At 40.6% G+C, this 17,961-nt stretch overlaps 2 protein-coding genes across 3 annotated transcripts in view; one reads left to right on the top strand and one right to left on the bottom strand.

Moving 5' to 3' along the window:
• Positions 1–2,167, bottom strand: part of PTDSS1 (phosphatidylserine synthase 1) — an 811,205-nt gene extending 809,038 nt beyond the window's left edge. Inside the window, exon 1 of the mRNA XM_044065621.1 lies at positions 1,800–2,167. Coding sequence (XP_043921556.1) covers positions 1,800–1,975 — 176 coding nt within the window. The 5' untranslated portion in view covers positions 1,976–2,167. The remainder of the gene's footprint in view (positions 1–1,799) is intronic.
• Positions 2,168–2,235: 68 nt separating this feature from the next.
• The window catches only part of MTERF3 (mitochondrial transcription termination factor 3), a 459,706-nt gene continuing 443,980 nt past the window's right edge, over positions 2,236–17,961 (top strand). The window contains exons 1-2 of one of the 2 annotated variants that reach the window (XM_044065624.1): positions 2,236–2,327; positions 2,422–2,573. The gene's annotated coding sequence lies outside the window, so the exon portion shown is untranslated. The other variant, XM_044065623.1, reaches the window with a different exon arrangement.

The following is a 17,961-nucleotide window of genomic DNA, read 5'->3' as shown; positions in this document are numbered from 1 at the left end:
CAGATCTACTCAGTGGCATACCGCCTGCTCATAGGCGATCTGTGCCTGACGTGTCCAACCCGGAATTAATGGATATGCTGCACCTCAGAAAATCCAAATCCCACCGAGCTACGCGTTCGAGAGACTTGAACCTCAGCACTGAAATAAATAGGACATGCTGGAGGAACAGATTCATAACCCAGTGGCTCCCTTCACTCTGGAATAAAATCCCAGTCCAGGTTAAGCAGAGTCCCTCACTGACGCTCTTCAAGAGGAATCTTGATGAGTGGATGGGAGATAGTAGGTTTACCCCGGGTATCACTTCTGTGTCACTGTTAGACAGAGGCACAGTATACTAACCTCGAAAAAGGGCATAGCAAAATTCATTTAAAATGGGTGGCGAAAGCCAAACACACTATGGCTAGGCTTATAAATGCCCTAGGGCAGATAGCCTAGTATGAACCTATAAACCTTACTGACCAAAAAGTGGCATGTGCCAGCCCACCTATCCATTCAAGAAGCAAACAATAAATAGGATCAAAAGATACACATGGCAAGTTGAACACTAAGCAAGTGATTTGGCGAGATGAAAACTTCTATGTACTCCTGTAAATGGGTATGTGTGCTTCCTAACATTTCACCTCAAATATGTAATATCTGGTTTTGCACATAAGTGCCATGACATTGCAGTTGTATATACAAGATCTTAAAATGCATACCAATACAAATTTTATCGTCCTTCATAAATTCTCAAGTCATTGGAATATCTTTATAAGTGCATAGCAATACAAATTCTCAGATTTCGTCAACTTTCGAAGTTAGTAGGAAAAACGTGTCTCTGCTTCGCTTTGAGACTCGTTTCACCGCTGCATCCTTACTCCTTGACGTAAGAGCTTGACAGTTATGACCGCAATATCCCCTTTGGATTGGGAAAAGGGAAGCACACACATATATATTCAGACACCTGGGGCTGTGTGTGTGTATATATATATATATATATATATATATATATATATATATATATACATATATATATATATATACATATATATATATATATATATATATATATATATATATATATATATATATATATATATATATATATATACACACATACACATACTCACACCCACAGATATACGTACCTACAGAACTGCTATCAGCCTGTCACACATGCCCATACCACCGAAGCCCGGAATCCCACCCCTTCCTACCTCACAACGGAGCTCTGGTTAAGAGCCCCCGACACATGTCACTGACCTGTATTTCCCCCTCCAGATTTGATAACAGCTACGCGAGTAAAAAACCCAGGTGTCTGAAAAAGCATCGGTGGAAGAATGACAAGCAAAGATCTATAAAGGTTGTCAGATGGTACAATGTAATATCAAAGCAAGGCGCTTAACGGGAGGTTTTTCTTATCACTGTTACAATCATTAGCTACTGCTTATAATGCGAACATATTTTGCTTTAAAAAAAGACCGTTTAACAGTTTCTGGTGCGAAGTCAATACTGAATACACGTTTACAAGTGAATGCAACATGGTATGTCGAACCAGAACCACAAAATCCATTCATTCTTCATGACGCAAACTGATATTGTGTTATCTCTGGGTACCAGCTTACTGCATCTAATTAAAGTTCTGCTGGGAGCCTCGCTTTCCCAAGCAGCTCTTTAACTGTTAACGTGATCGCCAGCAATAATGCTGTTACCCCAAACATATTGGGGACCCCAGATAACGGAGAACAGCATCTAAAACGGTTTTATTGTACACTGTTCTTTCAAGGTCCTCAAATGAATAAACGCAATGAAACCCTTACCTGGTAAATGCAAAGTACATAAGACTAACGATAGTAAAAGTAAGCAGAGTTATGGTGTGCGGTTTGTAGAAAAACTCAATACTAATATCCTCAACTTGCTGTTCGTTAATCATTCGGAAATGTTTGTAGTTTACATCCTCTTTTCTTAAAGTAGTGCATCTACTGCCGAACGCCATCTCTGCGCTGATTGGAGTGACAGTCTGGGTATCAACCTGGCAGCTCAACTGACAAGTAGTAGGGGTAGATGTTTTACTTTTACTGCTCTGTTATACGGAAACTATGTAAAAAAAACTTGATCTTTAAATGTTATTCTCATTCAATGTAACATTTGAATAATATGTAGGTATGCAAAAGGCAAGCCAGAGGTGACTTGTTGTTTCCATTTTAATGCTACTCTAAGTATTAGTTCCCCCTATGGCATGGACTATTCCGGACCCGGACAGTAAATGCTGCGGAACACGGTGCACCCACGTGGGTATAAACTGGAGTTGTGTGGTGTAATTCTGTAGTGATTGTTTATTATGAAGGGTAAATAATTCTTTGGTTCTAGAATTATCTGTTACGCAGAGACACTGTTTTAATTAAGATGTTAACATTATTTCTTTTTTGTTTGCATTAAAAGAACTGTAATCGTGCAATACAAATGTATTGATAGAGGGAACGCAAAATAGTGGGTTTACGATAATCCTCGACTCTTTCAGTGTGTTTTGCTTGTCGGGTGTCTTTTCAAACGTTTAAAAGCAGAAGTGTCTCCATATAGTTGATATGTGGAAGGTAAGCTGGTTGTCTTTTCTAATAAAAGCAGTGAGTGGCTTAAAGGCTATAGTTTGCCAAAATAAAATTTGCTGTTTAAAACTAGTGTGTGCATAAATTATGCTCCCAGTGTTAGTCTACGGAGGTGCTGATCGGTATTTGTAACTGTAAAAGATGCTTGTTAGTGTTTATGTGTAACTGTTACTGGGTCCCAGTGAGCAACATAAATTAATGGTAGGTGAGAGTTTATTGGACTAACGTTTGTTACTTCTTTAAGTAGCCCGGTACACCATAGACTTCTGTGGGCACTATGCCTTTTTCATCTGTTTGTTTCCTGATAAGCATGCCACTCTTGCCGTTAAGGTTGGTTGCATGCCGCCCCCCACCCCCTTTTTAGTTTCTACAGGTTGCACCTTCCTAGATTTGGAGAAAGTACATGCTAGGTCCCAAGAAAGCTGATTTGGGAAGTCCTGCGGTGGACCAAAGTCCCAGAAACATTAGAAGAGTTGTGGCAAGCTGTATACAAGGACTGAATGATTCAAGTATGACCAGTGTTCGGTCTCTCATAAGGGTTTTTGGTTGGAGTGGGTGTGCACTAGGGTTCAGCTTTGAACCCACTGCTGTTCATATTGGTGATGGACTGTATTAGCAAACAGTTCGGAGGGGCTAGATAACGAAGTTGCTGTATGCAGACAATGTGGCATTACAGGCAGACTGAGCAAGAACTTCAGCAAAAGATAGAGGAGTGCAATGGGGAGCACTGAGCAGCCTATTTGTCCTTAGAGGAGTGGTTCCAGCCAGAAACTTGTAGTCTATTGGCCATTTTGGGTCAATTCCTAGCTCTTTTCAGCCCTCTGTAATAAAGCCCGCTTTAGCGTGCTTTTTCGCTTGTATTCAACTCAGCACAGCTCCTCGTGGTGTCCTGCAGAGTTCTACAAGCAGCAGAGAGCAAAAGAGTGACTTTTTCCTGATTTAAGTATTTTTTTCTGGCTTTTTGATTATTTACTGCTTAGCGACTGCATTTTCACCTGTTTATACAGCTCTGCATTCTATTTAAACTGTTTTTGTGTTGATAGTTTCTTACTGGGTGGCCTAATGGTTAAGGTGTTTGATTTACAAATCCAAGGTGCAGGGTTTGAATCTCACAAGGGATAATTGACTAGGCTTAGAGTGGCTCACAAGGGCAGTTAGCTTAGTACTAACCTATGAAACTGCACTTTTTATTTGTTGCTTAATTTTACCTGTAGGCTAACGCACTCAAGTGCGCTAGCCGTTTAAAAGCATTTATAGCATTTACTGTCCATTTTTCCTCTTGTTTTCCCGCCTTACTGAGCTAGAATAGTCCAGTCTTCAGAATTTGCTGATCTCTGGGCTTTGGCTTGGTTCCTGTGCTATTCCATATCCTTATTTGGATAAAGGGAAGCTTCTTTGTTCACCAGTGGGAGTGGGGAGCACTGAGCAGCCTATTTGTCCCTAGAGCAGTGGTTCCAGCCAGAAACTTGTAGTCTATTGGCCATTTTGGGTCAATTCCTATCTCTTTTCAACCCCCTGCTGTAAAGCCCGCTTTTGCGTGATTTAGCGTGGAGTTGCCCATAGAGCACCATCGGGCAGCGCCGGTTAAACAAGGTTAAAGTATTTCTGGCTCCGTAAAGTCTGCTTTTCAATTTTTCCCTTAGAACTTCTCTACTTGCAATCTAAACAGTCTATTCTCTATCTCAAAAGCTCAGCACTTGCTCCTAAAGCATTTTTATATAGGTAAAGTACTTATATAGTAAACAAAGTACTACATTAGCCTAGAATCCCCTTGAGTACCCATTTCCTTATAGGTCCCTTCTGACTCGGTTACACAGCAAACTTTTTCACTTTTTCTAGCATGTCGAAGGGTCAGTTGCTGGCGTCCTCTCCTGTTCAGTTGGTGAATCTGGGCATCTTGAGGCAATGTTATAATTGCCTCATGTACACAGACAACCCACTCCTTCTCCCACAAAACACAAATACATGTGAGAGATGCAACTATATAGCCAAACTGGAGGCTGAGCTCTCTCAACTCAGGACTGGCAAGACCAGACAGGAGGAGAAGGAAACCACGCACACCACAAACCCAGTTTCACATAGAACTATCACAACTGCAAAACAAACACATAAACACACAAAGACATACTCGGAGGCACTGATCAAAAATCTACCAAAACTACAGAGGCCTCCAAAGCAGACACCCAAGCAACTGCCACCTCAAGACATAAGACATGCAATACGTAGTTCTCAAAGTCAGTGTGCTAAACAGTCACAGGCCTTAAGGCCAAACACAATGCCAGACACACTTGTTGTAGGTGACTCCATAGTCAGACACACTGACGTCCCACTCACCAGACTTTACAAGGAAAAGATCACAGTAAGCTGCCTGTCGGGCGCTAGAATCCGCCACATAACACAAGCACTCAGGTCACTCCACAGCAAGTACAAGTATGACTCAGTCATTGTCCATGTCGGTGTGAATGACCTGAGACGTACCTCCCTGGACTACATGAAAAGAGACATAGAGGAGCTCTCAGATTATGTAGCCCAGGCCGGTATGACCCTGACCCTGAGCAGTATCCTACCCTCACCAAGAATGATGCCACAATACAGAGACAAAATGATCAGCTTTAATAATTGGCTTAATTACTGGTGTCATTCTAAGGGGATCCAATGTCTGTCTGCCTGGGATGACATGCTTGACAAGCCACGCTGCGCAAGGGACGGCTTGCACGGTCACCCTGGGCTTCCGGATATTGGCAAAGGCTCTTGCCACCCCCATAGTGCCTTTTTTAGGCAAGGCTCAAATGATAAACCTACCGCCCTAGAAAACAAAAATGGAGAAAAACTAAGGGTAATACTGCTCAATGCCAGAAGTCTAAACCTCAAGATGCACTCAAGCCCTCCTCAGTATGGAGAACATTGATGTCTGTGCTGTGACTGAAACCTGGTTCAAGGCTCCTGAGAGCACCCCAGCACTATCAGGTTATACCTCATATCCTGCGTTCCGGCCCCAAAATCCAGACCGAGCCACAAAAGGAGGGGGAGTATCCATATTCATAAAGGATACCCACACCACCAGGTTAGTGGCAACGCACGAAGCATCAGAGACCATCCAGGTGCAGTTAACCATAGGTAAAACTGCCCTACAGTTTGTAACATGCTACAGACCACCTTCTTAAACTCGGGAAACCCACACAGCCTTCCTGAAGACACTGGAGAGTATGAATGTCTCTCCAAACACCATCATATTGGGTGACTTCAACTACCCAAACATAGACTGGGAACATTACTCAAGCCCCAACACCCTAGCCCAAAGGTTCCTGGAGTTCATAAACTCAAATGCTATGGAACAACTAGTCACCATTCCCACAAGAGGAGAAAATATACTAGACCTGATCATCACAAACATGGGGACAAAATGCTCCACACCGGAAGTATATCCCTCATTGGTGAGATCAGACCATAAATTAATCTCACTGGAGATCCACATCCGCCCCACCCCAGCAAAAGACCACAGTGAAGAACTTCTCAAAAGCAAACTTCACACTTCTTAAGACTGGAGTGGTATCTTTCAAGGCCCCCGAGCCAGTGGAAACCACAACCCATGATGCTGAAACCCTTACAAATGCCTTCTACGAGCACCTCCAGGAATGTATGGATCAAGCAATCCCTAATAAAATCAAGACCCTTTCCACCAAAGGCAGGTGCCCGGTCTGGTGGACCCCAGCCATAAACAAACTCTACAACAAGAGGAGAAAGCTACTACATGACAGAGCAAAATCCCTAAAAGGGAAGACATCTCCGATCAATCCTAGCAAAAAACTACGATCACTCATAAAATCATCCAAGGCCAACTTTGAGAGAAAAATCGCTAATGACACAAAAGACAATCATAAGGCCTTCTTTAGCTATGTTAGAAACCTGGGTGGAAACTCCCAGATATGCTCAGAATTAGTCCAAAATGATAACAAAAAATCACTGAACCCACAGACATTGCCAACATACAGGTTCAGTGCAAATTTCTCCCCTCCCTCCCCCCCCAAAAGGAAAAATATCTATCCCACCAGAGTCTAGCATCCCAAACATCTCAGATGCCCAGGTGAGAGCTGCTCTCTCTAAAGCAAAAAACACAGCATCAATGGGACCGGACGGTGTCCCCAGCTGTGTGCTACACGAACTCAATGAGGAACTAAACCCACACATAAGGCTGCTGTTTAATCTTAGCCTTACTACAGGATACGTACCCAAAGAATGGCGTACGGCAACTGTGGTCCCACTCCACAAAGGTGGTGCTTCTATGGACCCTGGAAATTACCGCCCCATAAGCTTGACGAGCCCTGTCTGCAAAGCTATGGAGAGAATCATAATGGAACTCCTAAATAAAGACATTGGGGACCTACAGACACTGGATCCTACCCAATTTGGCTTTGTCAAGGGCAGATCCTGCCTCTTGAACTTGGTTGACTTTTTCGAAACAGTCACTAAGGCCATTGATGAGGGTAAGGCAGTTCACACAGCCTACCTTGACCTTGCAAAAGCTTTCGACACAATACCCCACTCGGGCATCATAGAAAAGCTCACCAGCTTAGATGTAAACCCATATGTCACAAGATGGGTTGCAAACTGGCTCAAGGACAGAACACACAGGGTTAGAGTTGCTGGTGCCATGTCAGACTCTAAGCCGGTCACGAGCGGTGTCCCACAGGGCTCAGTCCTGGGCCCCCTCTTGTTCGGCGTTTATTTTTCTGAAGTGCAGGCAAACATAGGGGGATTGTGGCTGACAAAATTTGCAGATGACTGCAAACTGGGCACCATAATTGACACTCCATCAGACACAGACATCCTCCAGAGAAGTCTCATAGAAATGGATAACTGGTGCCAGAGCCATGGCCTTAAGCTAAATGTCAAAAAATGTATAGTCATACCCTTTGGGAAAAACAAGGTAACCCCTAATTACCACATAGGTGGTAATCCATTAAACACGGAAGAAGTTATCAGGGACCTGGGGACCCAAGTTGACAGTAACCTCTCTTTTGACACTCACATTGCCAAAGTGGTTAGGAAGACCTTCTACATTGCCCACCCGGTCATGAAGGGATTCACATCCAGATCAGGAGAGGTCATTGTACCCCTGTACTCTTCACTTATCAGACCAATGATTGAGTACAACGCCCCATTCGGAATGTACCTTACCCGACACCTGCAGCAGTTGGAAAGACCCCAAAAGTTCCTCACCAAAAGGATGAAGGGGCTCAAACATATGTCATATGATGCCAGACTTAAGTAACTCCAGCTCTATTCAGTCGCATACCGTCTGCTCAGAGGTGATCTGTGCCTGACATACAAGGCCATGTCCAACCTGGAATTAATGGACATGCTCCACCTCAAAAAATCCAAATCCACCAGAGCCACGAGAGCAAGAGACTTAAACCTCAACACGGATATAAATAGGACGTGCTGGAGGGACAGATTCATCACCCAGAGACTCCCTACACTATGGAACAGAATCAGAGTCCATGTGAGGCAGAGCCCCTCACTGACTCTGTTCAAGAGAAATCTTGACGAGTGGATGGGATATCGTAGGTTTACCCCGGGAATAATCTCTGTGTCACTGCTGGACAGAGGCACAGCAAACTAATGGGTATAGTATTCTCATCCTAAGGGGTGGTGAAAGCCACACACACTCTGGCTAGGCTTATAAATGCCCTAGGGCAGATAGCCTAGTATGAACCTATGCAACAGAAGGCACATGGGATGAAACTGAGAAGAGAGAAGACCGTTGTAATGGAAATAAATGGTGGAGTTCACAAGAAGTTAAGAACTGAGATAGAAGGGGAAATGGTGAAACAGATTAACAGCTACAAGTATCTGGGAGGAGTGGTTGACGAGAAGGGAAGTCTGAACAAAGATCTCCGAACTAGACTCGGAGGGGTTGCAGCCAATTGGCAGTGTCAGGTATAATATATGACAGAAGAATGCCAAAGAAGCTGAAAAAATAAGGTGCGCAAAACAGTGATGTGACCAGTACTACTGTACGGTACGTTAACCTGGGCAGTAAAGGCAGAGCAGTTGAAGTTAGAGGTGATTGAGATGAAGAGCCTGAGGTGGTTGGTAGGGTGAATACTGTGGGACAGATAAGAGAAGAAACCCAAGTAGCTCCAATTACAAACAGCTTACGGTGGTTTGGGCACACATGCAGAAAAGCATAAGATAGCCTAGTGAAGAAGGTTTGGGACACAGGAAGAAGGCAAGAAGACACAATTCTGTTAAACAAAGAGGTGGATGGATTGTGTGAGAGAAGGCCTGCGACAGTGAGGCATGAGTGTTGAAGGCAGGAGAGTGGCATTTGAATAGAGGGAGATGGTGACAGTTGACAAGACACTCTGACCCTGTGTAGAAAATGGGGGTGGAGGGTGATGAGACAGCTGTTGTGGGCAGCTGGAGGAGGGTATAGTTCACTACTTCTTGGCAACAAAATCAGGGACAAATGCATAAACATTCAGGGATAGAGGCCACAAAACAGGTACATTTTAAATATTAGTACTACTGGCTTAAAAGTTGAATAAATGTTAGTATTACTAGTTTAAAAGTTGAGATGCCTACACACAACCTAATTGACATGCATTGTCTGTAGTGAGGGAAGTCTATAAATGAATGTCATTGTTGGTTAATTAGATCCCACCATCTTTTTCTCAAAGTGCCATTGTCATTAGGGGCGAGAGTAAAATTATTGGCCAAAATCTGGGAAGCCCTTGGACTACTGAGGGGTAAAAAAACTGGCAAATGCCATGATAATTTATTAGAAATTTTAAATACTGTTTTAACTGTTAATAGTAGCCAAGAGTATATAATATTCTGTCAAAACGTTATAAACATTGAAAGAAAGTCTTGCTGTCCCCTAGTTTTGCCGTGTCCCTAGTAAGTCACTCAGGATTGCAGTCAGTCTGCAGTGCTAGACATTAAAGTTTCATGTATCTCATTCTGAAAATGCACCTTGATGCAAAGCCTGTTGCTTTGTTAAAGTGAATTGTTGCCACCTGATTCTCTTTATAGGTCACCCCATGGTTAGGAATCTTTACCTTTGGAGGAGAAAAGTATGCAAAAAAAGGCAAATGTCTGGAAATTTTAGAGTAAAAATTCTTTCCAACATTGTTATACTTGTGCAGGTTATTTGCTTCCTGATCAGAACTCCTTTATGCAACAAAAATGGAAAAGATGCAAATATTCTACAACACTGAGCCTTTGTCTTTGATACTGTGAAACCTGGTCTTTGTTTGTGAGTATAGTGTGTTAGTTAAGAATATTTCATTGTAAAACTCTGTTGCCTGAGTGTATTTCAGTAATCGACTGGCAACACAGATGTCAGAATAATGTGTAATATGTGCATGAAAGCTTGGTTTCACTTTAAATAGGTGTAATAGTTAAGGGATGTGTTCCATGTGATGCCAAACTATTTATGTGAATTCATCTCCTCGTCATGTGTCTTCCATAACTGCAGTCAAAAATGGCCATAATAAAAAGTCCACCCTGGCATGCAGTTTAACTCAATCTTGAGTTGTTTTGTTTTTTTTTTTTTTTTTTTTTTACAATATTGTCCCATTATGATCTCCTTACCATAAAATGGTAACCAATCTATGCTTTATAACCCCCCCCCATGTTTTTAAGTTAAAATTAACCTCTTGCATGCCATTGCAGAGGACACATTTCTGCATGCATGATGTACCATAGACTTGTGAGGGAAATGTGCAGTTCCCCCATCAGGTAGGTACTGTCCACATTCCTATGTGGGCAGTCATCAGTCTTGATGATGCCAACAGTTATTAAAAAGTATATATATTTGTCTGAGATGTAGCTGTCATAAGCATCTGTACATTTTCCCCATACTGGCGTTCTTTGTCTTAAATGGCCAATAAAGAAGAGTTGATATCCTTTTTCTAGGCACAAGTGGATATTTAAGCACTGTATCTAGCATTAATTTAATCTACAACAATGGTCTGCTGCTAGCCCAAAAGCTTGAGTAATCACAAAACTTCTGTTGATCTTGTAAAATGTATTACATTATGTTGGAGTTCAGGGTCTTCAAGCCACCTTTCTTATTTTTTTCTACCTCTTGCTAGAGGTACCTGAAAGAAGAGGTTTAGGCAGTATTTGGCTTTAGGTGCAACACAGAGAACTACTATTAATTTGCCATGCTCAAAAATTATTTTGGTCAAGTGTCAGCATGCTACAATTAAAAAATCAAGGGGTAGATTATAACTTAAACGGGGAGAGTAATATATGAAGATGTTTGTGTTTGTGACTAGTTATCTTATCACAATTTCAAAAATGGATGATTGTACCTGTTTCGTGCTGTGCTGCATTGTAAGCACAGTAATTTACTAAAATTAAGGAAAATGTATATTTTTAAACATTTTTATTAAATTTATCACTTAAGACATAGGCACACATGTTAATAGAATTATGCATTTCTTTCTTTGCAGCACCAACTCCTTTAGTCCATCATTACATATATTGCTCAATTCCTGTCTACATTTAAACCTTACTCCTCCTGAACATTATTTGCATGTATTTTTCCCACAAATCCATTTATTTTTATGTAACTTGCTCCTTCCCTTTCTGTAGATTACATTTCTTGTCCCTCTTATGATATTCAGTGCTTCAGAGGCTAATTGCATTTTTTTTTTTGCAGCCAGTAGAATTAAAGTTAGTAAGGCCTATGTCTAGGCAATTTGAATGTTTAAAATTGGCCAGCTCATTACTGTCCTCAAAAACATGTTCCCAGTTACCTCTTTGTTCTCCATCATAGCTCCAACATTTGCTATCTACTTGAGGAAAAAATCTTTGAGGTCTGCTTCGGATGTAAAAATATCTATGCAAACACTTACAAGCAAAAATTCTAAATCTTTTGGACTTTGTTGCATACCTGGGAGCCATACATGTTTCTTCCTATTTTTCCTTTTAAATTGCTTTTCCAGACTCCCTTTCTAATCTTTTGTAACCTCCTCAATTGATTCTTATAGTTGTCATGCAGTTTTTTATATACTCTACTAATTATCCTTTTTTCACAGTAACATCTGTTCTATATTCATGTAAAAATGCTACCGGAGCAGGTCTTTCTCTTAGGACTCCATATCCTTTTCTCTTTGCCTGTACCTGATGTCAGCCCTTGGTAGGGACATACATTTCTAACCTGCAGTCCAAACTTCTTGGCCTCATCCCACTCTACTCCCAATACCTTATACCTTTGCCAGTTTTCTCCAGTAAATCCCAGACCCTCTTATCTTTTTCTATACCCTTACCTGCAGTAATCACTATTGGCAAAATTTCCTTTCTCCATTCCAATGTTGGCTTAGTTCTTAATATTATTTTTTGTAACATTATGAATGTTATTCTTTATGGTCGTTGGTATTCGCCTCAATGATATGCATCCAAAATCCCTCCTTTTTTTTTTTTCTCCCCTTTATTTCTTGAACCCCACTCCATTTTATCATCCTGCCTTTCCACATTGAATTACAACCTTCTGCTTGTGTTATTTATATGAACCATAACTGCATAGCTCTAAAACATCCTATGAAATCAAATAATCCTTCACAGCTTTGTTCTGTTGGGTTGGAAATATCATCATAGTCCACATAACTCTTGCCTTCTTTTCCTCCCAAAAAAATTCCTTCAGGTGTTAATTCCGTATTTCTCCGTAAATAAGACCTAACCAGAGAATAAGGCCTAGCATAGTTTTCCAGGGTGATCATGATATAAGCCCCACCCCAAAAATAAGCTCCAGTTAAGATTGTCAACAACACATGACAGATGTGTTGAATTATAAAATAATAATATTATTGACACCTGTTAACTGAGGTTATTGTACTTTGCTCGCCACTTTCGGACACCCAACTTCTTCTCTTTGCAGAAAGTCGTAAGATTCTTTCCCCGGGAGTCTTTCACGATTCTTACTGTAACCCTAATCCTCACTCACACTTCCTTGGCCCATAAACACTGAGCTGGAAGACATCATCTGTGAATGGATTGCGAACAGGAGAGCAAAGACTTTGGTTCTGCGCAGGGCTGATATTCAAGCATTTGCCTTTGCAGTGGCACCACAGTTGAATTTAGAGCATCACAACATTGGCTGGATGGCTTCCTTCGTGCACTTAACAACAATAAATAAAAATAAATTTATTTATATTAATACTAAATTAAATATTTAATATTTAAAAAAATAAATACAATTAAAATAAAAGTACATAAAACTAAAAGTGCATAAACTAAGCAAGTGTAAGTATTTTATGAACTGGAAATGTTGTTAAATAGGTGCAGATGTTAAAGTTGCTCAGCAGAATGCCTTTACAGTGGTAATAACTGGCACGCTCAGTCTTTGCAGTACTGTGGTGTAATGGTGAAAAAAAAAACTCCAGAAGGATGTCTTTTCTTTTAATCTTTCCCACTGGAAGCTGTGCAGACTTGACCAATAACTGTCAGCAGCAGTTTTGTTCCACCAAGCTTGTGCCTTTTTTTGCAGTGGCAAGGCATTCCTTTCTAAATGTCTTTTTATTGAGATATTTTTGTGACTGGCTTCCAGACAAAGGTTCAGAATAGTAACCAAAGAAACCAATCACATCGCCATTTTTTTAAAACAGATTACCTAGGGCACAACACTTTCCCTAAAAGAGGCTAACCTGTTGCTTAAAGCTTTGACCTAAAAACGGTACCTTACCTGTTCTGGTGGCATGTATTCAGTTTTAACTTGTAGCTTGCCTACCTGTTGGTGTGCATGTTATGCCATGCTTAAAAAGGGTCCCTTTTTCTGTATTTTCTCAGTCAACTTTGTCTCACTTGCAGTATGTTTAGTTCTTCTGCAATCCCACACTTCTACAACCCACTGCATTTATCAAGCTTCACTTAGGCACTGAAGACTGGCAGCGTTGTTGCCATAAGGATAATATTTTGTGTAGCTAGGTAAGCTTTTACCAACTACTGCATCCAGTTTGAGCTAGATCTCCTTTCTACAATCAACACGGCACTCTTGTATTAGGTGGTAATACATTTGTGATAACAGTCTTGTGGACATATAAAGCAGTAGTTTACTACAAAAAAACAGTTGTACCATGTGGAGTTTTCTCTGTCAGTTTCTTGGCAGCTGGACAGTCTTCATAGACAAGCTGCATATATACAGTATTTTGGTCTTCTATTCCCTTTCCCTTACAAGTAATATTTTTTTATTCATGAAGAAATCAGTTAATTGGTTAGCAACTGAAAGTCTATGTTCGTATAACTCCATATTACTTTTCTAACAAGTTTTTTACGTTAAAATGTAAAAAAATGAACTTGACAAGAATATGGTAGCACAACAATTTTAAAATAACCTGCTTGTATTGCACTGTACTGTGAAATGTATAAAAATGTTTTACATGAGGGGGGAACGTTTCTTTTTTAGCACATATAAAATAAATGATTATCTCTGTTTTGGACTAAATCGGTATATACATTTGTAAACAAGCAGTTCAAATTAATTTAATTGCAAATAACTTGCAGATGATTTTGCTTCCCTACTACTATACCTGCATTAACAGTAAAGATGCTGATGCCTGTTTAATAGCTGCAGAATCCTGCTAATGCTGATTTTATTAGGAAAATACTGAAAGGTACATAATCTCAATATTCATATACTCCAGCATTACTTAATCTCAATATTCATATACTGCAGTGTTACTTTCCTTTTTAACAAAGAAAAGCAACGTCCATTTGTGAAATAATGGTCCATAGTAAAATGATTATGAAGTTTACCTTTATAAACGCGATTTGCAGAAGGGCGAACTGCACATACCAGAAAGGCAGTCTGCAAGATATACAAACGAACGTAAAAAGGTGCAAATGTGCAGTGAGCGAATGCACAGTGAGATTTGCTCATTGGACATTGACATTCAGGGGCGGATTGCACTGTAATGGGGATCAGGAAATGGTTCCTTTCCCCACTGTAGTGCGATCTCTCTGAGTTAGAATAATAAAAAGGGGGGTGTGCCCCCCACATGGGGGTGCAAGGGGGCTTGCCCCCCTGCTTTACACTTTTGTTTTTTTATTAGACTTTCATGTTTGAAAAACAGTGAACCTGCTTTTCGATTTGATGTTTTTCGAACATGTAGGTTTGTCGACATTGGATTAGAGTCGCTCATATGAGCACTCGCCCTTCTGCAAATCATGGTTATAAAGATAAACTGATTATGATGCAGTGTAGTTTGCAGATATTAAACTAAAATTGGGTTGTGTTACTTCAGTTTAATGAAAGAGTAGAATTAAAAATAAAATCCTCCACATTTGTGTCTTTCCCTCTCTTTGTAACAGACAAACAAAAACAGAAGGGATTTTAGATTCTGCAACATTCAATTTCTGGGTAATTCTCTCAAAAGTTTCATCCACAGCTGCTAATGAGGGTTTCATATCAGCTGTAATTTCAACACTATCTACATTTTTAATGAAAAGTCATCATAAGTGAATGTACACACAGATTATTTTACTTTCTTAGCATAAGAAAGTCTGTTTTAATTGTGGGAATTGAGGTTCCAAGTTGGAGAGGATTTGTTCTTTTTTATTTTCAGAAAGTTATCCTTGAGGTTATGAATGGGTCAATGCTTGCAGCAAGAGAAGCAGTCTAGAGATTTTCTTTTAATTTATCATTATTTCAAGTTCCTACATGTGCTCCATGCTAGTGTGAATTCTCAGTTTAAACATTAATTGAACAATAATATGCTGAAGCATTATGATGTGAAAGTCTGTTGTGTTGCTTTACTATGAAGATTTTACTTTTAAAGGTTGTGGAGCAGTGTGAGGAATATTATTTAAGACTATAGCACGATTACTTTTTTCAAGCAGTGAGAACTTTTGTGACATCGACATTTTTAATAAATTCCCTGTGCACCCACTCTTTTCACTATGACCCACTGCTGGTTGTGCATTTGGATAAGCATTTTATTATTTTTCAAGTAAAACCTTACTGCCGTGCTCAGACTGTAACGTGGCTAAAGGACTATTATACAACGACCCCCCATTAATGTTCAGAAACGTGCACACTGATTGGTCAGCGTGCACATTGTAAATCAGAGTTATAGTAATGGAAAAAGGTCCGGTCGCCCGGACTTTTTCCATTACTATAACTCACAGCAACGGAGAACGCAAGATCTCCATTGCTTCACACTGTCTCGCCGTGTTAAACGAGTTTAACATAGCGAGACGGCTTTAAAAAAAGCAACGGAGATCTTGCTTTCTCAGTTGCTTTTTTTTCAAAACTGTCTTGCTATGTTAAATGGGTTTAACATAGCGGGACAGCTTTAAAAAAGCAACTGAGATTCTCCGTTGCTTTTTTTTAAAGCTGTCTCGCTATGTTAAACCCATTTAACATAGTTTTTAAAAAGCAACTGAGATCTTGCTTTCTCCATTGCTTTTACCCACAGCTCTGATGTACTGCATAGGCATACGCATGCACAGTACATCAGAACTGCCGCAGAATACCAGACCGCTGCGGAAGGGCAGCAAGGAGGCCGCAGAATACCAGACCGCTGCGTAAGGGCAGCAAGGAGGCATTATACAATGCCATTATTTAAGAAAAGTAATTATTTTTTTTTTTTAATAATGTCATTGTATAATAGCAATAATCCACTTCTGGGTGTGGGTAATGCTGGATTTACCAACGGTTGGTTTTGTTTGGCCACTTGGGCTTTGCCCTCATGACCAAACCACACCAACCATGGGTAAATCCAGCATTGCCCACACCCAGGCGTGGGTTATTGCTATATTATTATTATGCGCATATTTAACTGAATTTCTCTTGACAGCAGCTCAGATGTCATCTAGGCTGGGGTATTGAGTCCTGTTTCCAGGAGTCAGAACATTTGAAACTTTCTAAACAGCAGTGCAGCATGAGGTAAACATTTAGTACAACAACCCTTAAAGTGTGTTTTACTTAACTGCTGTGCTCTGTGTGGCACTTCTAGTTTTGTACTTGCAGAGGCTGATAGGTTCCTGCTGTATTGGTAGTCGTAATCCTCTCTCGTTGTTTTCCCCTCCCAATTTTGAGGCCTCCACTCCAGTAATTACATTTTTTTTTCTTTTGTGGGACATCCATTTTATTACACCTGCTGCTACCCCTTATTCTGCTTGAGGGAGGGGGGAACTTTCCTTACTAACTGACGAGGAATGTCTTATCAACATTATAGCTTCCCTTCCTCTTAATCCTTCTACTGTACCCCTCAACACCACCCAATCAGATTATCTTAAATCACCTGAAAATATAGTTTATAAAAATGTAAGCCATACTGTATTTCAAGCACCGTTCTTTAAGCAATCCCCCTTGCACCGCTTATTACAAGCATCTCTGTCCTTTAACACTGCCAACATCTGCTTCATAATACAGACTAGCTCCACACGCCCTTTTCTTGTAACATTGTGTACTTCTTTGTAATCTTGCCACCTGATAAATCTGATTTCCCCCTGGTGTTTTCTCCATCATGGTTACACTGACTTGTGGAGTCCATTACACTATTCTGTTTCCATTTTCTCTTGTTAATCAAAATCCACAAAGCAGTTGTCGTCCAAAGAGCATCCGTCTCTACTATATCAGCATTCATAACAAGCCCCTCCCTTTTAACTAACTGTGGCCCAGCGGCCCTGCTATAACTTATCTGCCCATGCCCCCATACATACTTGCATCCTAACTTCTCCACACCTCCGCTCTCTCGGAAGGAGGAGTTTGAAGAGAGGAACAAGTCTGTGTAGCCCTATCAATAATGATATCTCAGGATTTTTAGCAGATCTGCTTTTCTCACCCTATTCCAGTACACAAACATCTCCTAAAACCATCCTGTACAAAATCATGTCAGTCATACTTGTACCTCTTCTAAGAGCAAGTGTCAAATTAAATCCTGGCCCCCACCTTCCTGTTTTCTATTAATGCACAAAACCTCAAGTAAAACAGACTAACACTTTCATTTCACACCACCGCTCAGATGGTTTAGCTGGTACTCAGTGTTAGAATAAAAACAACCTTTCCATTTCCTCCTACTTTGCAGGGTATGACTATCTATTTGATGCAAGACCAGGGAACAGAAATGGTGGAGACACTCTTTATAAACCCTACCAAAGTTCTTCACAAGTTGCTACCACGTCAGACTCGTTACAGTTGGTCTTTTACACTTCTGCGATATCGACTTGGATGTCTGCAAAATTAATGGCAAACAGGAGAGGGCCCAGCACTGATCCATGTGGTACCCTGTTAGTTACAGTTTTACATTGGGAGAGGGTATCAGCAACTTTAACAACTTGGGGAGCTGTTAGACAATATGTCCAGTAGAAAATGTTGGTGCTTTACACTTTGTTTTGATTTTTTTCAATAGCACCAGCACAA

The sequence above is a fragment of the Protopterus annectens genome, chromosome 3.part0, assembly GCF_019279795.1.
Source record: "Protopterus annectens isolate FY-2018-M chromosome 3.part0, PAN1.0, whole genome shotgun sequence".
NCBI lineage: Eukaryota > Metazoa > Chordata > Ceratodontiformes > Protopteridae > Protopterus > Protopterus annectens.
This window is presented reverse-complemented; position numbering and strand designations above follow the sequence as displayed.